This window comes from Lycium barbarum, chromosome 2, assembly GCF_019175385.1.
Source record: "Lycium barbarum isolate Lr01 chromosome 2, ASM1917538v2, whole genome shotgun sequence".
Lineage (NCBI taxonomy): Eukaryota > Viridiplantae > Streptophyta > Magnoliopsida > Solanales > Solanaceae > Lycium > Lycium barbarum.
Window position 1 is genome coordinate 2,859,958 of NC_083338.1, and position 25,781 is coordinate 2,885,738.

General features: G+C 32.6%; 2 protein-coding genes across 7 annotated transcripts; both read left to right on the plus strand.

Moving 5' to 3' along the window:
- The first annotated feature begins 9,040 nt into the window (after positions 1 to 9,040).
- On the plus strand, positions 9,041 to 10,728 carry LOC132625868 (nudix hydrolase 17, mitochondrial-like). The gene is made up of 5 exons (XM_060340464.1): positions 9,041 to 9,285; positions 9,402 to 9,489; positions 9,569 to 9,652; positions 10,048 to 10,176; positions 10,438 to 10,728. The coding sequence occupies exons 1-5, from the start codon at positions 9,215 to 9,217 to the stop codon at positions 10,555 to 10,557; spliced, it is 492 nt and encodes a 163-aa protein (XP_060196447.1). The 5' UTR covers positions 9,041 to 9,214; the 3' UTR covers positions 10,558 to 10,728.
- A 5,639-nt stretch (positions 10,729 to 16,367) lies between these two features.
- LOC132625869 (ubiquitin-conjugating enzyme E2 variant 1A-like) lies at positions 16,368 to 25,363 on the plus strand. Of its 6 annotated transcripts, none has more exons than XR_009577013.1 (4): positions 16,368 to 16,383; positions 17,367 to 17,492; positions 20,778 to 20,917; positions 25,102 to 25,363. XR_009577013.1 is itself a non-coding variant. In XM_060340465.1 (4 exons), exons 2-4 carry the CDS (start codon positions 17,427 to 17,429, stop codon positions 25,141 to 25,143), a joined length of 225 nt encoding a protein of 74 aa, XP_060196448.1. In that variant the 5' UTR covers positions 16,368 to 16,383; positions 17,367 to 17,426; the 3' UTR covers positions 25,144 to 25,363. The 6 variants fall into 6 exon arrangements, 2 of the variants coding, with proteins under 2 accessions (XP_060196448.1, XP_060196449.1); XM_060340465.1 differs by having other exon boundaries at positions 17,367 to 17,469; XR_009577011.1 differs by lacking the exon at positions 16,368 to 16,383 and having other exon boundaries at positions 16,961 to 17,492.
- The last annotated feature ends 418 nt before the right edge of the window (positions 25,364 to 25,781 follow it).

Below are 25,781 nucleotides of genomic sequence, written 5' to 3' on the forward strand. Positions count from 1 at the left end.
CCATACTTAACTGATACACCGCCCGATAACCGTCCGATAATTGCTAATTCGATACCGAACCAATCGATATCTTATAGGTTGGCTAGCGAATTAGTACTTTTAAAAGCCGATAATCGTTAAGCCGAACCGTTAACATAATAATCCGTCCGATCCGCCCGATGAGCAGCCCTAAGCAAGTGTGCATTAATGTTCACGACAATTGGGAAATTGTTAAAAAGATTCAATAATGCAAGCTCGAGGAAGACGAATGTTTAGTAAATGAAAGGGATAAAGTACTTTACATAACATTAGTAAAATTAGTTTCAATGGACGATGCACTTGCACTTAAAACCTGACTACGAGCTAGGTAAATCATAGTAGTACCATTTTTTAAAAAACTTCCACTTGAAATTATTATTTATTGTGTATGTTAGTCAATCTTGCCACACTTGTCCTAGCTCTAACTTTACTTGAGTAGTTTCTTTGAAAGTTGTTTGGATTTAGCATTTACATCGATTGGGAGCATTTTGTACTCTTTTGAAATTTCACTCTAAAATCATTACCCTCCTCTATCCCATTGCATAAAGACTATTCGACAATGCACGATCTTTTTTTAATAAAAAAAGCTTAATTTATTTGGCACATTGCACACCTATAGGCTATAGCTTCCTTTTTCGTCTGTTCCAACTCACGACAAAATGTCACCTTTTTATTTTAATTTTTTACATTTATCTGAGACGGTTTATAGACTATTTTTAAGATTTATTTTATACCATAAATTTTAAAAGTTTTTCCTTCTTTCTTAAACTTCGTGCACAGTCAAGCAGTACCACATAAAATGACAAGGATACTACTTAAAGTTTTACTACTTCTCCCGTTTCAATTTATGAGAATCTATACTTCGGCACGAGATTTACAGAAATCAAACTTTTGAAATTTGTGAAATAAACCATATCATACCATTTTTGTAGTTATAGAACTTCTAAAATTTGTGGTGCCATAACATTTGTGTAACTATAAAAGCTTGTCACCAAAGGTAAAATCCTAGTTTAAGTTACATTATTTTAAAAATTAAAAAGATTTTTTTAATGGACTAAAACAATATAATTACTACGTGGTACGAATTAATTAAAAGTCACAAGATACGTAGATCCAAAGAGAAAAATTAAGTAAAATGTAAGAGGACATCAACTTGGATAATGCAACAAAGAACGATTCCTAGTAATTATATATTTGAATAATTCAATTTTGAGATGCTCTATATATATTTATCAGTAAATACTGATAAATACTGAGTCACGATGGTACTCTTCCAGTCATGGATGTCAAACATGACAGGACCAAACTTGTTTGGTCTGGTCAGTCTAGTCAGGCAGAACTTTCGCAATTTTTCATTCTTGTCATTAAATGGAGAATAAATAAGTTAGTTCTTAATTTTCATTTTATTTCTTTATGAAAGAAAATGTAAGCATATTAATAATTAAGTTTAAAGTATTCACTGGTTATTTAAGAAGTCATTTATCTAAGTTAAGTGTCAAGAATAGGTATGCGACCAACTACAATCCTTAAATTACATTGATATATAGTAAAAAAAAAAAAAAAAAAAACTGTTGCTATTATGTTTTAAATTTAACTCTGTAAGTTTAACAACATTGTGATGGATGTGTTGTGGTGGGTTGGATTAGATCTTTATTAACCAGAGGTTCGGATTCGAGCCTTAGTACGAGAAAAAACTCTGGTGGTGCGCTCCCTCCTTTAACGGGTCTTCCCACAACAACAACATACCCAATGAAATCTCATAAAGTGGGCCTGCGAGGATAGAGTGTATGCAGACCTTACCTCTACCTTGGGAGATAGAGAGGATGTTTCCAGTAGACCATCGACATAAGAACAAGCAATTTAAAACAGTACATATATAAAAAAAATCCATGGCAAAATACTACGGAAAGCATGATAAAGCGAACTGGAAAAAAAGGGCCGTAACTATCCCAAAATAATACGATAATCGAAGTACAAGAAATAACAGATAATACAAGTAACATAAATTACGGGACAAGGAACTACAAGAATAATGCTACGGCTACTAGTATAAAAGGATTGTTGGGTGTGTGAACAAAGTACCACATTGGTAGCTGAAAAGAAAAAAGACCTGCTTATAAGGTGTTGGATACTCTTAATGATGTGAGACTTTTTAGGGAAAACCGTGCGGGCTTGGCCCAAAGCGGACAATATCACATCATGTTAAGAGTATTTTTGGACTGTTAAGCTCAACAACTGGTATCAGAGTCAATGGTTTGGCATGACGAGTATGAAGATGGCGGAGTGTAGCATGGGGCCTGGCTTAGTGCCTTTTCCCGTCTATGGTCCGCTTTGCGACCTTTACCCGTAGCTTTGAAGACGCATACACAGCCTTTGGGCTTCGGTGACCGTAAATTTCCTGACGATGTGGGTGGCATACAAACATGTGAATCTCTGACCCGTAAATTATGTCAATGAGCCATGTGAAACTTAGTTCGAGGGGCAGATTGTTGAGTGTGCGAACAAAGTACTACATTGGTAGCTGAAAAGAAAAAAAAGCTACTTATAAGGTGTCAGATACTCTTAATGATGCAAGGCCTTTTGAGGAAAACCGTGCGGGCTTGGCCCAAAGCGGACAATATCACATTATGTTAAGCGTATCTTTGGGCCGTTTAGCCAACAACTACTTTCTAACCTTCTACCCTAATCCGCATCTTCCATAACCTCCTAGCTAAGGTCATATCCTCGGTAAGTTAGACCTGCGCCATATCCTGTCTAATCACCTCTCCCCAATACTTCTTCGGCCTACCTCTTCCTTTCTGAAAACCATCATGGCCAACCTCTCATACTTCAGCATTGGTGCATCCGTGCATCTCCTCTGCATATGGCCGAACCATCTCAGCCTCGCTTTTCGCATTTTATCCTTCACCGAAGCCACTCCCACCTTGTCCTGTATCTCTTCATTTCTAATCCTATCCCTCCTAGTATGCCGACACATCCATCACAACATCCTCATTTCCGCAACTTTCATCTTCTGAACGTAGGTGCTCTTAATTGGTTAACACTCCACCTCATACAACATAGTCAGTCTAACCACCTCGATTCCACGCCAGCCTCATGCGCTACGTTCCTAAACTTGCACTCTATGTACTCTGTCTTGGTCCTGCTCAACCTGAACCCTTTAGAGTCGTCTCCAAACCTCCAGCTTAGCTTTAACTCCGCTATGAGTTTCGTCAATCAAAACTATGTCATCCGCGAATAACATACACGATGGCATCTCACTTTAAATTTATCGCATCAATCCATCCATCACTAAGGCAAATAGAAAATGGCTAAGAGCTGATCCTTAATGCAATCCAATCACCACAGGGGAGTGCTCTGAATCTCCTTCCACTGTCTTACCCTGGTATTGGCTCTATCATACATGTCCTTGATCACCCTAGTATACGCCACAAGTACATCTCTAGCCTCCAAGCATCTCCATAGAATCTCCCTTGGAACTTTATTAACCAGAGGTCCGGATTGGAGCCCTAATATGAGAAAAAACTCTGATGGTGTGTGTTTCCTCCTTTAACGGGTCTTCCACTGTGCGAATTCAATCGCATTAGCCTAGTTTGGGAAGCCAAACAAAAAGGAGATGGAATGTAAAGCATATTCCCCTGTGGAGCTATAAGTCTGGTTACGAGTTTAATGTAATTTTGGTCCAAACCCTATATTTATGTATTAAAGAAATAAAGTGAAAATTCTAGCTTCGCCTAGCATATTCCATAACTCATGAAATACAAAGGCTGCACATTAATTATTTGATCCATTCAATTTGGAGTTGCTAGTCTCTTCTAGTTTTGAGCCAAGACTCTTCCAATCTTTCAATTGCCAAACACGACCTTGAGACAGGCCGAGTCTTTTGTCCTCCTCGTCAATATTCGTAAACCATATATCCCCAGTTAATATTCATTGTACCAAGGAAAAATAGCAACTAAAGAGAAAAATAATAAGAGAATACTTTTTGTTTTGCAAGGACATTTCCTAGTTTTCCAATGCACGTGCAGTCGACTAATTATTATGCTTCTTCAGTGATTATGTTATAACTATGGGACAAAGATAAAAAGATGAGACAAAAGCTTTTGTGGAAATTTCTTGATGTTTACTTGCTATGTTTGTGGTCCTCCTTCTACTTCTAGAACCTAAATTAATTCTTAAATGCTAAATAATATAAGATCGAACATCTCAGTAACAACCATCTTCTATAATAACTTATTTCAGTCGATTTTCAGTTGATTGTCTCAATTTATCGATTAACTGAGTTGAAGAAGAACGTTTTACATTAAACGTTACCACTCTATAAGTTTCGCGTTTTATTTTTTTGTCCTCTAATTCACTCAAATCTAAGAAGTTAACAACGACGAGCTTGGAACGGATTTTCATGTTGTGTTATATTATAAATTCTTTACAAAGACATTTTCACTATAACATCAAAAAGTAATTCGGACAAACGACGTTGTTATAGAAAGATTTGACTATACGTAAAAGATTTAGTATATGTTATGTATTCATTGGTTACAAAGTATCATATCTTGCTCAAAAGACATTTCAAATTTTGAATCACTGCAAATAATAAAGCCCAACAAAGACTAGTTGTGTGGTTGTGACAACTTTTAATTGAGCAATGTTTTAATGACTTAAGACTACAAAACTTTCATGAATCAAATATATTCAGAACAAACAAGTAGTAGTAATTATAAGAGAAAAAAGCACAAATACATTCGAAGTCTAAATGATTCAAATTCAAATCTCCACAAATTAATGAAACAGTACGAACTTTAAAGACAAATTTAATTTATTTATGTTTCCATTGGTCTTAGTTCACATCCTACGACTAAGTCGCTAAATCATGATATCTACCTACAGAAAAACCTAGTATATTATATTAATCTTTAATTAGTATCATTGCATGTGCTTTAATGTTCCATTATTCCTCGTCACTAGGAAAAGTCTAACAAAATGTAGATCACTCGGTTGGAGGTTAATTGGATCCAGTCAACTTATTAAAGTCAATCACATATTATTTTCGTGAGGAAACACAAAAAGATTCTCTTGATGTTAATTATTTTTCTTTATTAATTAGTAGTAGTTTGTCCCTATTCTAGTTCTAATATATTAGAGGTTATGTTGCTTTATAATTTCATACCTACAATTTAATTCTTTTTTTAAATTCTTTTATCACTTGGTGGAATTAAAAAGGAAAAAAGTGATCTTAGCTAGCTTTCGTTAGTACTCGATCTTATGTTACACTTATTATGTGCTATCAGATTAATTTACGCCAACATCGTAATGGTATGTGTATGACTTAGTAGTCTAGAAGCGAATTCACAATTTTGAGTTTAAAGGTTCAAAATTCAGAGAAAGATAGCTTATTGATCGTTCTGAATAAAACATTTATATTTATTAAATGAATTTTTCAGTACAACTATAAGGTTTTGACAAAACCAATGCTACTGAATTTTGCCAATATATCACGTAGCTAGAACTCTAGCTTTGCCGATGACTTAGCAAAGGTCTTGCAAGCTATCCCGAAATTATAATCAAGATTATCTATTCCTGATCATCTTCTATATGAGATAGATAATCCCATGATTCAGGTTACAATTTATCATGCATGTTTTAGGTAATACGTCCCTCAACAAAATGCAAGATAGATTAAAAACAATCCCCTATACAAACATCTATTAATCAAAATATATTCACTAATGATTTTGTCATCATTTAATCCCCGTATTATAATCTCGAAATTATAATTCTGGCGCATAACTTGTTCACACACCAAACGACTCCTTAAAATGAGATGGTGGGATTATGTCGCGATTACTAATTATGAAACTATTCTGCCAACAAATTAAATTTTTTCTTATTCTAAAAATGGCCGGTGGAAGTTGACTTTCCATTTGCATCGAAGTAAATTGTGTCAAATTGACTAAGTAATAACTAAAAAACTAAACTAATCGTGAGGACAATGACTACTGTGGAAAAGATGTCTTTCGATTTTCTTGAAAATGATGATTCCTATCTATGTGAAAAATGCCAACTTTTAAATGGATATTTTCGTTTGTGGATTCAATTAATTACTTACGAAAATGGCAAGCAACAAGGTGAATTTATTAGTTATAATCAACTTACCTGAGGAAATTGTTTTTTTAAAAAAAAAATAAAAAAAATCATTAATTTGATCGGACATGAAGTTTAAAAACAAGACTTTTAGAAAATTTTGTCTTAAATAAATCATAATTGGTGTGTTGTCTTAAATATATTGTTGCAAAAAAAAAAGTAACAAGGAGTACTTACTAGTTACTATTAACACTTACTAAGTATTAAGAATAAAAGTTTACATTGATGCACTAAGTTGTGTGCATCATCTTGTCTAAAATTAAAATCGTTAAAAAAAATACATTTTTATTTTGTTAAATATGGTTTCTAACATACAAGCAGTGGCGGAGCCAGGAATTTGACGAAGGGTGTGCAAATTAACTTCTCACTCGTGTTAACGGTGTTCAACATTAAATATATACCCATAATAACTAACATTTAATCTCTATACACCGCGTAATTTTCCGGCGAAGGGGGTACTCCTGACCACCCTTCGCCTATGGTGGCTCCGCCCATGCATACAAGTCAAACTTTATTTATAGAAATTTTCTTAATTTAACGTAAATGGGAATAGAAAAATTAGGAGAAAAACATGTTAAAAAGGACAAGAAAATTAGTGGACCATAAAGAAAGTTCTCTACAAGACCATGTAGCAGACACGTAATTAGGCAAGTAATAAATTTTCTTCTTTCCTATTTACTTTTTTATTCATTTGGAATAAGACACTGGCACCTTTCTGAAATTATAAAGTCAAATCTACCAGCCTACTAAGATCCAGCAGGATGATCAAGTTTAATGATATCTATTAACAATAATAATTATTCCAAATATTAAACAACTTAATAATTAATTAATCTAATTAGTACTTCTCAACAGCAACTAACTTCTCTTCCATTTTCTTTTGTTTGGGACTGAATAAGTTATGTTTTCTTTTTTTATGAAGTCATTCCAAATGATATTCGCAAGAATATCTTTTTAAATCAAAATTGCTATAGAAAAGGTCAATCATATATAGCAGATTATCATTAACCAATCATTATGCCCCTAATAATTAGTAAACGAATAATAGAGGAGTGTAAAGAATGAATCTAATCTCAAAGTATTGACCGACCTAGAAAACTTCTATTCGATCAAGTCATTTACAAACTTAATTACAAGTAAATTATTATAACAAGTATTAGTATATTACTCCAATCTGTCTCAATTTATGTATTATATTTCTTCTTTATTTATCCTTAAAAAAGGTCGAATTTTATTATTTAAAAACTATTTTATTTAAAACTTTTTCATTTGAATACTTCACAAAGAAGAGATAGATTTTTTCACGTCAGCAGTTTCCTTTGAAGATAGGACATTTACTTAAATGTGAAAACCGTACCAACAGAGCTTACATCAAAAAACTCTAGAACTTCTTGAGGAAGGAACAAAAATATGAAAGATACCATTCAACCACGTTTTTATGTGTGCGTGCCACTTTTGAGTGTTTACTTAATGAGATAATGTGTAGTCATACGCTGATGTGCATATTCCATAAGTTTCAAATGTATATTTTTTTTAAAAAAAATTACGGCTAGTTAGATATGATTATATAAATTGAGACGAATGAAATAACTAATTTGATATCACAAACTAAAATATAATGTAGTGTAAAAATACCGACATTTTCAATTATATATAACTTATTATATCAATAAAGAATCAAAAGAAAGAATATATAGAATAAGAATAGAAAAACTTAAGGGATAAGAAAGGACAAAGTAAGTTAGTGACGGGAGTCACCACACGCCTCTATGTTCTTCCTCCTACACGCATCCACGCTTTTGGTTTTTGTTAGCCACATACACAAGAATCCAAAAATAGACTATACTAGAAAACATAAATTATGAATTTATAAATTTTATATACTTCCATTCACTTTTACTTGCGAACTATACTAAAAATATATTTTATTTTTACTTATCATTTTTAGCATATCAAGAGAAATGTCTATTTTTCATGTTTTACCTTAGTAATCTAAGACTATAATCAATCAATATGGAGATAAAAAAAAATCGTATCAATTTTTTTTTTTAAATGTATAAAGTTCAAACCAGACAAGTAAAAGTAAACGGAGAGAGTATTTTTTAATAATTTCTTAATAATATTAGCACAATTCACCTGTTATAAAGACTTATTAAGTATTTTAAATAAAATTATTTGTAATTATTGTTTAAATAATCTGACAGTATAAGCAAATACGATATCGTCGTATCGGGTTCATTTAAAATCTCATAGTAATATTGCAATAAATAGTAAGACTTAATTCATAAGTTTAAAGATATATGTATTTAATGTTAAGAATCTTAAAAGTTGAACTTACTGAGCTTAGTGCTAGATCTGCCTATGTTGGATGGTATAATTAGTTTTTGCACTATTTGTAGATGTTACTTGAATCCTTTAAAAATTACCACTATGTCCATGTCAGATTTAAAATAAATATACTCTATTTATTTTTAATTTGTTTGTCCGCTTTTGACTCTATAGAAAATTTAAGATAATAAACAAGATTTTTTTTATCCATATAATTTTCAATTAAAGATATGTAGATATATACCGAAATGTCCATCATGCAACGTGGAATCTTTGAATTAAAGAGCTGCTAGGAAAAAAAAAAAGAGATATTTAAAGGACTAATATAAAAAGAAGTAATACAAATAAACTGAAATACTTATTTTTAAAGAATCTAAAACGAATACGAAGATAGTTTCAAGCAACATCATTATCAATATAGTAATGAAAGTAAACTCATAAATAACTATTACTACTACTAGTATTATATTTTTTCATGAGTGGGGGTGGAGGGGTTGAACAAGTTGTGGTGGGTGGGGGTTTAAGCATATGTTCTCTATTTAAAGCACCATAGAAAATTTTCTCTCTTACATTCTTGTCCTATCATTTTCTCTTAACCCAATCTCATCATTTTCTCACATTATCACTCATCTTTTCATTTAGCCTTTCCAATTCTTCATAATAAAATTTTATTGGCTCTTATATTCCCTTTTGAAAGGTTTGTCTAAATTGAAAAAGGAAAAAAAAAATGGTTTGTATGGTTTCTCGTACAGGAAGACAATTGCAGAGGTACAACAAAGGTCGTCGCCTTGTTGTTGGGTATGTTTTTTTATTTTCTTTCTTTCTTTTTCTTTTAATTGTTTTATGTTCCAAAAAAGAAAGAAAAAAAAAAGGAAGACAAAATTAATAATTATGTAAATTTTTATATTTTGCAGATGTATTCCATATAGATTTACAAGAAATGGGGAATTAGAGGTCCTTGTAGTTAGTTCACAAAAGGGTCATACAATGATGTTTCCCAAGGTACATATATATAATCTTTAATATTATATTTCATATTTTTTCCCTCTTAATTACAATTAACATAAATGTGAATTTGTAGGGAGGATGGGAAATTGATGAATCTGTAGAAGAAGCAGCTTCTCGTGAATCTCTTGAAGAAGCTGGTGTTCTTGGCATTGTTCAGGTCTGTATAAATAATATTTTTATCTTTATTCAAGTTGCAATAATTAATTAGGTTTTTGGTCTCAATTTATGTGGTGATGTTCAATTGACCAAAGATTTCAATATGTGCGCTTGTTTAATTTAGCACGAAGTTAAATTATGAAATATGACATTTTAAATTATGAAGGATGAGGTAGTATTTTTTAATCTTATGGTCAACGTGTCCTAACATTTGTGTTTTTAGGAATAAATTGAGTAGTTTAAGTTAAATTATTTTTTAAGTTTTTATTGGACGAGTAGAAAAAGAGTTATCACATAAAGTGAGAGGGATGAAGTATTAGTTATCAAATGCATATAATTGTTTTTGTTGGAGATTTTAATTAACAAAGAGTGTGCTTTTTTCTTTTTGTTTTACAGTGTGAATTAGGAAAATGGAGATTCAAGAGCAAGAGTCAAAGCATCTATCATGAAGGTTACATGTTTCCATTGCTTGTTACTGAACAACTTTCTCTTTGGCCTGAACAAAATCTCAGGAAAAGAGCATGGGTAAGTACTTACATATTTTGAAACCAAAAAAAGAAGAAGGAAACTTGTTATAAAAAAAAAATTAAGATTTAATTTAAGTAGCTAGAGATTGATCTGTTACAATAAAAAAAGTCGCTAATCTTATTTAACGACGGATTAACAGTATAAAAAATAGTCGTTAGCTCAGAGCTATTTAGCGATAGAGTAGAGATGAGAATTTGTAGCAAATTCTTGTTTTTTAGTGGAAGTAAACTAAAATTTTATTTAATTGTATTTGTGCAGATGAGTGTGGAGGAAGCAAGTGAAGCTTGTCAACAATGGTGGATGAAAGAAGCACTTGATAGATTAGTTAATAGGCTTAATTCATCAAATCTTAACAAAGAATCCCTTCTTTCAAACTAAAATAATAATCCTTTTTGTTTAGGATTTTTGTGAATAGATCTATAGAGACCAAAAAAAAAGAGTCCAATGTTCTTCATAAATGTTGGATGGTCAAAGGGCTTCAACAAGACGACAAACTGTATCATTATCATTCTGACAGATTTGCAAAAGGAGAAAAGATACAATGTCCAATCTTTGTGATTTTTTTTTTTTTTTTGGTTCCATTGTTTATGTTTGGTAATCATTAGGGCAGTTACACAACTATAATTTCAGGTTTAAATCTTAGCTTTTATTTTGGATCAGTCCATCTAATTAGTTCAGCTATCACCGCAATAAACTTAGCGAATCCAAATACATCGAGTTTCTACCTCACTAACTAAATCATAATTAATTGGTAAAATAGGTGAAATACCACAAACAAAATATAGAAGATGTTGTTACAATCAGACGCGGATCCAAGATTTTAAGACGATGAGGGCACCATCAAAGGAAGATGCGCGTTAGTCTAAGCATCAATTTCAAATCCTGAGTCTGTCTCTAATCACAATTTTCTTCAACATTACATCATTTGAAAATTTTGTGAACACCCATTGAATCGATGTAAAAAATATACAAACAAAATGACATAATTGTTTAGAACTCGCTCGCTGGCCTGGTGGTTTGGTGTCAAGTTACACATGTTAGGTACCTTGTTTGAAACGTGCCAGCAACACTTTTTATTTCTTTTTTTTTTAGGACTCGAACTTGGGTCGCGCGCTTATGCACAAAGAGTTAAGGGGCATGCTTACCAACTGACCCACGTCGACAGATATTTTTGAGGGGTCCTCTTCAAATATATAGTAGCGTTTCAAGGTATATACACATATATAAAGAGTCCCCCCCCCCACCCAGCATATAGGTCCGCCCCTAGTTATAACAAATTCGAATACTATAAGTCATATTCCAGAGCGAGCCAAGAGGATTTAAATTGTAACTTAACATAACATAAGAATATTAAAAAATAAAAATAAAATATATACATATATAGTGACAGGGAAAATATATAAAAAAACCCCCAACGTATACTCGGATTAATTATGACGCACCCAACTTTTGCGGGCGACCTATTACCCCCCTCCCCCCGGGGTCTTATTTTTTTTGTATTTTTGTATCTTTTTTGGCTGACGTGGCATCAAAAAAAATTGATGCCTAGTTGCACAGTAGAGAGTGTTGCACTCTCCGACACATTGGTGCCACGTCTCCTTTCCCTTTTTCATTTGATTTTTCTTTTATTAATTATATTTACACTAATTAACTTCTAATTAACCATTAAACCATTAATTTTGTCTTCTTCATCACTAAACCCTTCTTCTTCTTCTTCTTCATTTCAAGAAATTTATCAACCCATTTTCTTCCTTCATTAACATACACATTTAACCCATTTTCTTCCTCCATTAACACACACACATTCAACCCATTTTCTACCTCCATTTGAAAGACAAACTGTGCAATTTCTTCCTAAAGTCCAAAAACTTGTCGAGGACAAACTGTGCAATTTCTGCCGAGAAAAGGACCAAAATCATCCATAATGTTTGGGTTTGGATCAAAATCATACATATTCTTTCACATGGAGCACTAATAGTACATTATGTTTGCATAAGTGGTGCACTTTTAGTCAAACTCCCAAATAAATTTAACGGAAAAGAACAAAAATGCCCCTGAACTTTTAGAAAAGGTATAAAAATACCCTTTATTCATCTATTTTGCTAAAACTACCCCTCAATTCAACTTTTTAGCTCATTTATTCCCCTTAACTAACGGACAACACTAATTTTTTTTAAAAATAATAATAAAAAAATTTGCACATGACATTTTATTACTGAAAAATTGATTTATTCTTTTAAAAAGAAATCTGAAAACTCGTTATTTGTAGAATAAGAAAAAATAATTTTTCAACATCCGTTTCTTTAAAAAACAAATGTAGCAAGCCTTTTATATATATATATATATATATATATATATATATATATATATATATATATATATATATATATATATATATATATATATATATATATATATATATAAACAGAAATGGATTTTCATTAAAACATGTGGAATTTTTTTAAGTTTGGAAAACCTTTTTTAACGGGTGGAAACCCCATTTTTTTTTTAGAAAATTCAATTTTTAAATCTGAAAAACTGATTGTTTTTTTAAGTAAAATGTGCAAAACTAATACTCCATAATTTTCTTCTAGATTTAAAAAAAAAAAAAGATAGTTTTCTGTTTTTTTTTTTTAAACACAGTTTTTCCATAAAAAATTTAATTTTTTCAGATTTTTATAAAAATCCAATTTTTCACATTTTGAAAAGAAAAAAAATTAGTGTTGTCCGTTAGTCAAGGTTTTACTCGTTAAAAAAAAGTTTTCCAAATTTAAAAAAAATTCAAATTTAAAAAAATTTCAAGGTTTCAGATTTCTTTTTAAAAGAATAAATTAATTTTTCAGTAATAAAATGTCATGTGCAATTTAATTTAAAAAAAAAAATTAGTGTTGTCCGTTAGTCAAGGGGAATAAATGAGCCAAAAAGTTGAATTGAGGGGTAGTTTTAGCAAAATAGATGAATAAAGGGTATTTTTATACCTTTTCTAAAAATTCAGGGGCATTTTTGTTCTTTTCCGTTAAATTTATTTGGGAGTTTGACTAAAAGTGCACCACTTATGCAAACATAATGTACTATTAGTGCTCCATGTGAAAGAATATGTATGATTTTGATCCAAACTCAAACATTATGGATGATTTTGGTCCTTTTCTCAACTCAATTTCTGCCGTTCAACGCAATTGTTTCTAAAGTCCTAAAGTCCATTTGAAGGACAAACTGTGCAGCAGCAACAGCAGCAACACACATTCAACGCAATTTTTTCTTTCCTTTTTTTTGCAACTGGTGTTACATTAATTAATTAAGAAAGTGAATACATCTGTAAACATTAAACAGATCGCAATAACAAACTCATATTAATTAATAAGATGCAACTCAAATATATAAATGTCCTCGACGAGTTTTTGAACTTCAGTGATTGACACCCATTTGAAGAAATTGTCATTTGAAGGATAAACTGTTCAATTTCTTTCTTTCGGGGCTATATTCAATCATGGACTGGAATTTAATAACAACGGAAATTGTTGTTTGTTAAATTTCATGAAAATTATCCAATCCGCTCCTCTTGTCATTTGTTAAATTTCATGAAAATTCATGGGGAATGGAATTTAATAACAATGTAGAAATTGCACGAACTGCCCATGATTTTACGAACTGGGCTATGTTCAATCATGGCGACATCAGTGGCGGCGGTGTGACGGCGGCGGCGACAATGGCGGCGGAGGAGGAGGTGTGGAGGTAGCAGCGGTGGGGGAGGTTGAGGAGAAAGAAGTAGAAAGAAGAAAAGGAGAAAGAAGAAGAAAGAGAAAAATAAATTGCATTTAGTAACTTTAACAATTGAAATGTGGAATATAGGGAGGATGGAGATGGGTGAGAGGATAAAATATAAATAGATTTTTAAAAATTATTTTTTATTAAAATATAAAAACTATTTTTATTACTTTCACTCGCTATTAATTTTTTTTGGTGTCACATCAGCTAAAAAAATTCAAAAATATAGAAAAAATAAGACCATGAAGATAATAGATCGCTCACAAAAATTGAATGCGTTATAATTAATCCGAGTATATATTGATTAATTTTTTTTTATTTTTTTTTAGCATTTTCCCTATAGAGACACTTACCTAAAACATGAAGTAAAGCTGAAACAAGTAATGATAACCTCCACTAAAAAAATGGACGACTCACCTTTAACTAACAATAATTATAAGAATGGTGACTCAAATGATAGCCGCATTAACTCAAGTCAAGCCTTTGTTTCACCGAGCTTATTTTCCTAAAAAATACTTATTTTTTATTAAGTGTTTATTTTTAAAAAATGAGGTATTTGACCAAGTTTTTTGAAGAAAATAAATATTTTTGTGGAGTAGCAGAAGCAGTTTTTCAGAAGCTAAAAAAATAGTTTTTGCCCAAAAGCACTTTTTTAAAAAGTACTTTTGAGAAAAATATACATAGAAGCACTTTTAAAAGCTTGGTCAAACACTAATTGCTCCTCAAAAGTACTTTTTAAATTAATTGGTCAAACACAAACTGCTTTTAGCTAAAAATATTTTTTTGAAAAGTACTTTTAAAAAAAATACTTTTTAAAATAAACTGTTTTTAGAATCTTGGTCAAGCAGGCAATTAATATTAGTACCAGCTTCTGCATAATGAAGTGAAGTGGTGAGTTTCAAGGACTCAATAAGTATTATATATTGTCGTCTCTAATAATGGTAGGTTCAAGAACTCCAACAAGTATCACAAGCACAAATTGATAAAGTATTATATATTGGACGTATCTGCATCTAGCATGACGATAAACGCATAAAAATCAGGAATTTCATTAAGGGAGTTGAATTAAATTTTAGTCTTTACGATTTGAACTTGGAACTCAAGGTAAATTTTAAATCTCCTTAATCACTGAGTCAATCTCTAGTTTTGTGTTTAGGGGGGTTCAAATTCTATATATACATATAAAAAATAAAAAATTAATTTTATATATACATTATAATTTTTTATCAAATGATATCTAGTGAACACTTTCAACGCTCCTAGATCCGCTCATGAGCGGCTATAAATGCAGCCCCGGGTGGCAGGTGCTCCTCCTAAAGTATGATGAGGTAGGGAACAAAGTTCTCTATGCCCCTTCCCATGACTAAAGTTATAGCACGCACCTTGGACAACGAGCTACAGTTATATGTGGCTCTTGCCACATTTGAGGTTACAAGGTTTGGTGATCCGAAATTGACTTGGTTTCGCCCAAAAGCCTCATCTCTAAAAGCCCGGCCTGCAAGGCGTCCCAGTAAAGCACCATTGAGAACTTTGACTAGTAGCACTGTGCCCCTGACGGATATGTCCCCTGTTTTTCTTGCCTTGTCTATCTAGCACGGAATTGAAAGAAAATCGGGCCACTATACTAATTGCCCCAATTTATGTAGTTCTCCATAAAAATTCTAAAAGAAAAAGAAAGGGTAAATGTTTTTGATTTGCAACTGTGAGTCTAAACATTGCGGTGGCTTAAGTGGTCATGACATAAAAGTGATAATCTGGAGATACCAAATTCAAATCTAGACATGATGACAAATAAATTAGTTGAGTTATGTGCAAACTAAGTTGAACAACACCCGATATAAAAAGAAAAGACTAAATTCAAATCTAGACACGATGGCATATAAATTGGTCGAGTTATGTGCAAACTAAGTTGAACAACTCCCGATATAAAGGAACAAGACTAAAGTAAGTTTGGCTTAGCTAAGTAAAAACAACCGAAAAATATTAAGTGATGAAAAGCACTTTTAAATATTTTCGTATACTTGTTTTGTATGAGTGCTAAAGTTGACACGTCAACCAGTAGTGTATTTTGTTTCATGTAAAATATTTGCTTCCACATTAAACACACCTCAAACTTATAAGAGGCATGATACAAGAAACAAAAAAGTGAATACATAGAAAAAAAAAAAAGTAAATCTCAAGCAATAAATTCAAATTAAAAATGAGTTAGAATTGAGCTAGTATTGAACTAAATTAGAGATTAATTTAAAATTGATTGTGTTGTGTTGGGCTAAAATCAGTCCAATTCTTCCCATTTTCCTCTTTCTTTACTCTTTTTAGCAACCCTTTTGTTTTGTCAATTAAAAACAATTAAAAAATAAAGAAAAAAAATAAAAAACCTTTCTTTGCTGTTATAATTCAAAATGCAACCAAACTCAGAAGGATCATTAAGGGCTGTGAGTAAGCTTCAAATTTTATGCTTTGTTAATTGTACTAAATCTTTGTACAAATTTTTTGCCTTGTCTGTTTAAAGTTTATCTTTTTTGTTTGATTTCTGTATGCCCATGATATTTATACCTTAATTTCTGCGTGTATGAGACTAGTGTTTCTGAGTTGAGCTTTGCCTCTTTCTTTGCTCTTTCTAGTAACCCTTTGTTTTTGTCTATTCAAAATTTAATGCTTTGTTACATTTCAAGATTGATATTTTTGTTTAGTTGTACTAAATCCTGATAGAACTCAATTTTATGTTATGTTACATTTCAAGCTTGATATTTTTGTTTAGTTGTACTAAATCCTGATAGAACTCAATTCTATGTTATGTTACATTTCAAAATTGATATTTTTGTTTAGTTGTACTAAATCCTGATAGAACTCAATTTTATGCTATGTTACATTTCAAGCTTGATGTTTTTGTTTAGTTGTATTAAATCTTGATAGAACTAAATTTTATGTTATGTTACATTTCAAGCTTGATGTTTTTGTTTAGTTGTACTAAATCTTGATAGAACTCAATTTTATGTTATGTTACATTTAAAGCTTGATATTTTTGTTTAGTTGTACTAAATCTTGATAGAACTCAATTTTATGTTATGTTATGTTACATTTCAAGCTTGATATTTTTGTTTAGTTGTACTAAATCTTTATTGAATTCGTTTGCCTTGTCTGTTTAAAGTTTATCTTTTTTGGTAGAATTCTGTATTTCCCTTGCCAATTAAAAAAAAAAGAAGACCTTTCTTTGCTGTTATAATTAAAACTGCTGCCTGAAATGGGCTCAGAAGGATCATCCAGGGTTGTGACTTGTGAGTAAGCTTCAAAGTCTTCAAAATATACTGGGCATTTTATGCTTTGTTACATTTCAAGATTGATATTTTTGTGTAGTTGTACTAAATCTTTATTGAACTCTTGTTTTCAGTCTCTTTTTTGTTTGAATTCTGTATTTCTAGGAACCCTTTGGTTTTGTCAGTTAAAAAAGAAAGAATCTTTCTTTGCTGTTGTAATTCAAAATGCTGCCAGAAATGAGCACAGAAAGATCATCCAGGGTTGTGAGTAAGCTTCAAAATCCTCAAAATGTAAGCTTCAAAATCCTCAAAATGTACTAGTCATTTTATGCTTTGTTACATTTCAAGATTGATTTTTTTTTTGTTTAGTTGTACTAAATCTTTATTGAACTCTTGTTTTAAGTCTCTTTTTCGTTTATGTCTTTCCCTTGCTATTTATACCTTAATTTCTGATGTATGAGACCAGGGTTTCTTTGTTGGGTTTTACCATGAATAGGATTTAGTGATCGGGCTAACATTTCCTGTTTCAATGTGAAAAATCAAGCAACCCTTAATCCCTATGCAAATTCTAGACCACTTTTTTTTTTTTTTGGGTTTTTCGTTATTGAGAGATTGACATAAATAGCCCCCACCAAAATAATAGACAGCAAAATGTATATTTTCTGTATATAAATGTATATTATACATAAAAGATACAATTTTTATACATAATAGTATATAATTTTTGTACATTTGGCTAGCGAATGTTATTATTTTTGCCGACCAGCCAAATAGGTAACTTGCCCTTTCTTTTTTCTTTTAGGGGGGGGGGGGGGGGGGGTTAGAGGATGTTCGGGGTCGGGATTAATAATGCCATTATCTAGTGGATATACCTTTATTGGTAGATTTTCGGTTGATTGGTCTAATCCTGGAATAAAAAGTACTACCAAACGTGGGATAAGCCAATCCTGAATTTAATCTCGGGATTATAATCCCTTTCCTAAAAAAAACATCCCTTATTGTTATTCTCTAACTATGAGTGATTCCTACATTTTATTTCCTTCTGAGTTTCTTAGGGTCCTCTTTCTTCAGAACAATCTGCCTGACCACTGTAAAAGTTGAGGTTAGCTATATGCATTCTGCTCTGTTCAGGTGGTTTTTCCAGTTCTAAAGAGTTGTCCTTTTGAGGCACTAACAAAACAAATTGTATTTCATGGTGGACTTGTTGTCAGCCTTTACTGGAAAGTTGAAATCTTTGTTATCAGAAAACTTAATTAAGGTGAAGATATTGTCTTACTGATGCTCAGGTCGAAGGTTCATTGCTTGAAATTCTAGATAATATACTATTCCTGCGGCTGCTGAATGATCGGTTTTTGCTCCTTTGTAAGTTTTTACCATCTACGTTGCTTCCACCTGCCACTGGGTGGCTGAGTTCTTGGTCTCCTGTTCTGTAATTAGAGTTCTCGTTTCATCTGTTCCTGCTATTTGGTTTCAACAAAATCAACATCAACCACAGAAAGAGTTGTGTATGTGAGATATATGATGCAAAGAAAAGTAACGGACAGGAGAAGGTAATTTCTAGTTAGAAGGTTGTTGAAAGTTTTAGTACATTTTCAGGGTTTTTTTTTCTTTAGGATAGTTCTGTTGGGTGTGTGCAACTGGAGGGAGAGTCAAAAGAGGGAATGCAGATTTTTTTGATGATGATCGAGAAATTTGTCTAGAGCCACTTCCTTGAACCAACCTCAACCTTCGAAACTTAGGGATGATGGGTCCATCCATCTAGCTTTCTTCACTTTCTACTAGACTTATAGGCTGTTTGTTCAAGCTTCCAAAATCTGCTTATTTTTAAATTGTTTTTATTAGAAGTGCTTATCAAAAATGTATTTTTAGAGAGTAGCAATTTGTGTTTGGATAATCATTTTGAAAATCACTTTTGCCATTATTAGAGCAGTACTTTATGCTTGACCAATGTTCCAAAAGTGCTTTTACGGAAAAACTATTTTTTAGCTTCTGAAAAACAACTTCTGCCACTACTCAAAAACACTCATTTTTAAAATATAAGCACTTTTGGCTTTCTAGAAGCTTGGACAAACAAGCTATTGATTTGCTTGAGACAGGGTTCGAACTTGTGACCTAAGACACAAGTCCCTCAACCTTTGCCAATTGAGCTAACCCCTGGGGTAGGAAGGAATGCGGAGCTGCATGTGACTCAATGTAAATACTAACTGATCCGCATCCTTAAGAGCAGGCAAAATGATTTGAGCTGATCACAACTCCAATACTTAATAATTCATGATTATGTTCTGCAGACAATTGCCTTAAGAAAACATAATGGTACATTTCCAAGTAGGATGAATCTAAACTTAAGGATTTCATTTATAGAGCGGTATAAGTTTCTAGCATCATTTTTTTTAATAACCGTGGTGTCCGGGCCAGCATGCACGCACCTCGACTAATTCCATGGGATACCTTGCACCTCCGACCAGCAACAGGTATCAGGTAACTCTGTCCACCAAGGTTGCGACAGAGGGAAGAAATCACCTAGTGTTTTTGTCTTTATGGTTCTCAATCCACTTCATTGACCACTAGGCCACACCATTGGGTACTTTCTAGCATCTTACCTAGGTCTGAGTTTTTAGCTTTTTGTAAAGTGTGCTAGATACTTAACCCGTTTATATTTTCACTTGTAAGAAACAGCCATACTTGCATGTCCATGATTATTGATTTAAAACTGATTGAATCTGTTTTTTCCTCCTTTATTAAGTTAGAAGAGAATTATGAAAATAGTGAACTCTCTGGATACTTTTGTTATTTCGTCCGAAATTGAGATGGCATTTGTTTTCAAGTTCAGTGCTACATGCAATTGAATACCATTAAGTTCTTGAATGAAATTGTAACACATTTATCTCCTCTATATAACTTGCACGTTAAAAAATAACTTTGTGAAAATTTAGTTGCTTCCTCTCATACAATTGGGGATCTAATGATCTAAGATGACCCTCAGTTGTTGGGAGGTTCTGAAGTCTGCATTTTGAGGAAAACACCACTTGTTAACAAAAAGTTTCTACTTAATTTTGGAAGTTTTGTGGTTTTTGGTATATAACAGCTATTATTTCGAACAATCTTAAATCATCAAAGAAAAAAATAGCAGTTTGGATCAAGCAACTAGAATATATTTTTATTTAGCTTCCTTTAGCGAGTTTATTTTGCTATTCATTTTTTACCTACCATGATATGAGTTCAGGGAAAGAAAACTATTCCTAGGCATCTTGTACGATACTCTTAGGTTACACAACTTATAATTTTATCGACACTTATATTCGAACTTGTTTTACTCATTCAATTTGTAGTTGCAACAGTATGAGTTAAGGAAAAAAAAAAACTATTCCTTGGTATCTTGTGCAATACTATTCCTTATTCTTCTCCCTTTGTATCTACAAACTGTTTGCTGTTTTCCTCTATAAGGTTTAACATGATTGTTATTCATTAAACTTTGTGTTTTTCAGTCTTTCAAGCAAACCCTTTTTAAATGCACTACAATCTGCATACCATATAAGTGTGTTGCTCTTTATCTGATGATATTTCCTTGAACTCCAGTCCCGAGGAATTTCAAATTATTGGAAGAGCTTGAAAGAGGAGAAAGAGGAATTGGGGATGGAACTGTCAACTACAGAATGGATGACGCAGATGATGTGTACATGCAATCATGGACAGGAACTATAATTGGTCCTGCCAACGTAAGGCTTTCTTTCTCAGCTTTTCCGAAGATGTGCTTGTAGATCCATTTTTCTGTGTTCTTGGATATATCCATGGTTTTTCCTTGAAGTTGATTGAATTTTAGTATTAATTCCCTCTTTATGCTTTCCGCTGTTAATGTTAAGAATTGTATCTTTTCTTGAGATGAGTAAGAATTGTGTCATTTAATTTAGTTCTTGGCTAATCTTCAAATATCCTTGTTGACTATCGTATCACACTTTTAACTTGTAGTGGGCTATGATATTTTAGTCACCAACTCCTTTAGTTGGGTTAATGTAAAAGTAAACACTAAGGTATGTTGATAGAAGATTAATAGCCTGTTTGGCCAAACAGGCTATAAAACAGTAGTTAATTGGAGACATAGAATTGCTTTGCCACCAAGTGCCTCGGAGGCAAAGTTAAGAAGTACGACTGCATCTAAAAAGCTGAATTTTTCTGAGGAACACTTCCATCACAATATTGAAAATGACTCGTTTAAAATTACTGCAAATACCAAGATCAACAAAGCATCCGTAGACCTGACAAAACTTACTAGCTGCTTCCAAGCTTAGTAGACAATATATATTGAAGAAGCTATCGAAGTACACATTTTGGAGGGCCAAAGTATTTGAAGATTTACTATAGGAAAATTGATTGACAAGAAGTTTGTAGCTTAACAATAGACATAATATTGGAACAAAACTACCAAGGAAACTTCCTGTTGCATCAAGAGATCTTTTAATCATTTCTTTGGTTCCCATAACTTTCATCTTTAGGCTTTTAATGGTTGTTGCATCTCTTCGTGAACGTGCATAAGCTGCTTTTGAGACTTAACTTAGTTCACGAGATAAGTCTGAATTTTCTCTATGATTTATTGATGAAATAAGGTCAACATCAAAAGAATTGACGTGGTTGAAATGCAGAGGGAAATGATCTGTTTTCTAGTCCTGCTAGAAATAGATTTATTACTGTAGGACCTGTCGGGCTAAATGAGAAATATAAGATATCAAAGCTGGTGTTTTGTTTCCGAAAATTTATACCAAAAAAATAGCATATTGGATTTTCTCAATTGAGTTAATGAGATTAGCAACAGGTTCTAAAGTTCAGTTGCTTCTGGAGACCAAAAACAAAAAAATAGGTTGAAAGATAAAGAATTAAAAAGCATAGAGAAGAAAAAGGGAGATCTCAGCTCTGCCCTGAATGGTCACTGATGCACTTATAGTCACCTTGACTTTCAACCACCATGTTGAATACATTCAGTATTATCAAAAGCGAAAAGCGCAAAAAAGCTCTAAAGTCCTTTGGGGCTTTAAGCGCACGAATATAAAGCAAGGGCCTTAATGAAAAAGGTGCAAAGGGAGAAAAAAAAAAATACAAAAATGCATGTGTAGTCCAAGATTAATATTCAGAAGCATGAATAACAGATAGTATATGGACAAAGAACATGAAAAAAAATACGATAAAGAAAATATCAATTATTTAGTGTCGAGTATGCGTTAGAGCCTTGATGATGATACTGAAGCACCCATAAAGTGAGGGGCACTCAACATGTTTTGTGCCTCGCTTCAAGGCTTAAGCGCGCGTTTAACAACTAGAAAAAAGTGTTCTTTGGGTGAGAATTGAAGGCATGGGAGGGGAGATAGTTGAAAAGGAACAACTTTCTCGAAACCTTTTATCGATGTTATAATCATTGAGGACAAGGATTGTTGTTGATATTCATTGAATAAAATGAAATTTGATCAATAGAGGCAAGTTAGTCCTCGGTTAATAATGGTTGGCCTAACTAATACTACGTGACTGGGGCTGTTTACAATTCTTTCAAAAACGTATTTTCTTATTGAAACTTCTAAGGTCTCTAAATTGAAGATGTAACTTTCCGGCAAGGGTTATTTTTACCTTGTCAATTGAATGTGAGAATTGCTTGCTTGGTGTTTTCTGCTACTCATAATTACTTTGGTAATACTGAAAGCCAAAGAATTCGGGCTTGTTATGACATGTACTGTTTGTTAGACTCTGCATGAAGGGCGCATCTATCAGTTAAAACTTTTCTGCGGAAAGGAGTAACCAGATCACTCACCTAGTGTGAGGTTCCAAACAAGAATAAACATGAGTTATGTAAACCAAGAAACCGGCGTCGTAGGTCCCACTGTCTAATCGACTTTTAAAGACTTGGACAGTTAGAAAATAAGCTTAACGTCGACCTGAGAACATTATCAGGTCGAGCCAAGTCTTTTCCCCATGCTAGCAGATTGGAAGCGCCAATACACAATGGAAGATATATTATTGCAGTTAAAGAAGGAAATGATGTCTCCTCAAAATCGAAAACTAGTTCTGCATGCTGAAGTTGAGCTATCAATTATTTCAATTTAGCTTGAGTTTTTCTATTGTTTATTCTGAATCAGCTAAGTAAGAAGTTTGAAATATGTTTGCCATCAGGGGCGGATCTACAGTAGCGGGTGTGGGTTCTCGAGAACCCACAACCGCTACCGTAAGTCCTATTTTTATATTGTAAAATATAGAAGAGTATAAGTATTTTCAGTGTGGAATCCATAACCATGATGGTTCCTTGGCAAAGGACGGACTGCCAAGGGGGATTTTGCCCAGATGGTTGCGGGATTGATTCCCGCTGGACGCTTATTTAAAAAAAAATTCAATTTGCTTTCTTTTGCTTCTAAAAAGCAATAGCCATCAAACAAAAAACACAGACCCAGCAAATTAAAACAGTAAATTGGGCATTTATTAAGCTGCTTAATCAGAGAATTGGGCTTGGTTACTTCTCTCCTTTCTTTTTCCGGAATGTCATGATTTACTTGTGGGACTACACTAGGTATGTTGTTGTTGTAATTTTTTTTTTTGGAACCCATAACCTTAAAATCCTGGATCCACCTCTATTTGCCATATCTGCACTCCTTATCTCCTCTTCTAACATTCATGACCAGAGAGCGTTTATCATTTCCAAAAGAGGATTGGTTCCCAAGAGGCGCTTAGCCCATAGCCCTATGTAGAGGACTGATTTATCCAAATGTCCCCGATTACTTATTTTTAAAAGTTGTGCAAATGTTTCTCTTTGTAAAATTACCCTTCCGGGCAATGTTAGACTCTGGCCTAATGTTTGCTCAAATATTGCTCAGCCTTACAGACAAAACATTAGAATATTGTCTAATGTTGACAAAACATTAGACTGTTGTCTAAATGTTTTCAGGGCATGGTCTAACATTTTCTCATAAGATTTTCACTATGCACGCACACACACATCTTTTTTTTATTTGTTTATTTCTCCTTAAATTATTTGCAATCTTAAATGTCAGTGTAAATTTTTCTCAACATAAGCAACCCGATTAAGAATGCTGTCATCGAAATAGCCTGTTGAAAATTGTTAGAGATTTTTTTTTATTTTTTTTAAACACAGAATAAGCTTTTATTTGCTCAGTGCTCCTAAAATGTGAATAATGCCAAAAGAAATTCTTGTATATACATAATATATTTAGTCATTCCTTTCATGAATGATCTGGTAAAATTTCCTTATATATTTCGGTTATCCGTCGTACTTGTTCATTTCTTAAATATTCATTTTGCATTTGTAAGATATTTGTATACATCATATCTTTGGAAACTTCAGACTCCTTAGTTACATCTTGACAATTTGGTAAAACTCCTTTCTATATTTCGGTTCTCCATTGTGCTTGTTTATTCTTCAAATATTCATTTCACATTTGTGAGATATTTCTATATATCATATCTATGGAAACTTCAGATTCCGTAGTGACATCATGATACTTATTCGGAGAATTTTGATGTGCACAACCTATAACTTCCTTGTCCATTGTAAAAAATCTTCAATATCATGAAGGGAACAATAGTTTTAAAATATCATTTCATAAGCAAAAGGTAGAGATCTTTAAGGCATGAAACTAATCGTTGAATAATTTAGAGATTTTATCTTATGGTGTCTACTAAGGATTAAAGTTGAAGAAGCTTTCCCCTTCGATAACACCTAGAAAAAAGCAACTCATATTCTATGAATAAAATGAATTTTCTTATAAAGAATCTTAATTGTGATTGACAAAAATACTAAAAGAATATGTCAAAAGAACTCATATACAAAATCTTGTGAAGTGAGAAACTGGGTGAAAAAACACTCATAGAGATCTCTGTCTTGAGTGAAATATGGTGTTTCTTTTGGCAGGCAATGAAAAGAATCGGGTGGAACAAAGAGGCTTGGTTCTGAGGTGTTGTATTTTGTAATTGGAGAAGAACACTGAAGATGAAAATGTATATAACCTTATTGCTCAGATAGTAGCAAAGTTGTCCTAATATATCTGTAAATATGTGTATGGTTTTATTTGAGAAAGATGACTGCTTATTATGGAAGGGATTGTTGTTACTTTTCGAACTCTACTGAATAATGCCAACTTGTTATATATGAAAATAAGGGACTATTTTGTAACTACCATAGTTGGAGTTTCTCTGTATAACTGGGAAATTAGGGATTGTAATCGTGGATTGATGTTGAATGTGCTTTTCCTCTCCTTTTTATATTTTTGTGTTCTTGTTCGACCCTGTTGGCGACATCGGTCAATCTGCCAGAAAATCTGTTCAAGAACAATCTTGCACTTGGTTCCTTATGATTTTTTTTCCTTAAATCTTTTTGAGTTGCAATAATGGAATTAGGACTTGCATTCAAGGGTGTGGCCCAGTAGTCAATAAAGTGCATTTAGAACCATGAGGTCACCGGTTCAAATCCTAGTGGAGGCAAAAATGCTAGGCGATTTCTTCTCAGTAGAGATTGAACCTAAGTCTATTTCCACTATGTGATGATCCAGATATGGATTTAAGCTAAATACAACTAATAATGCGAAATTGAAA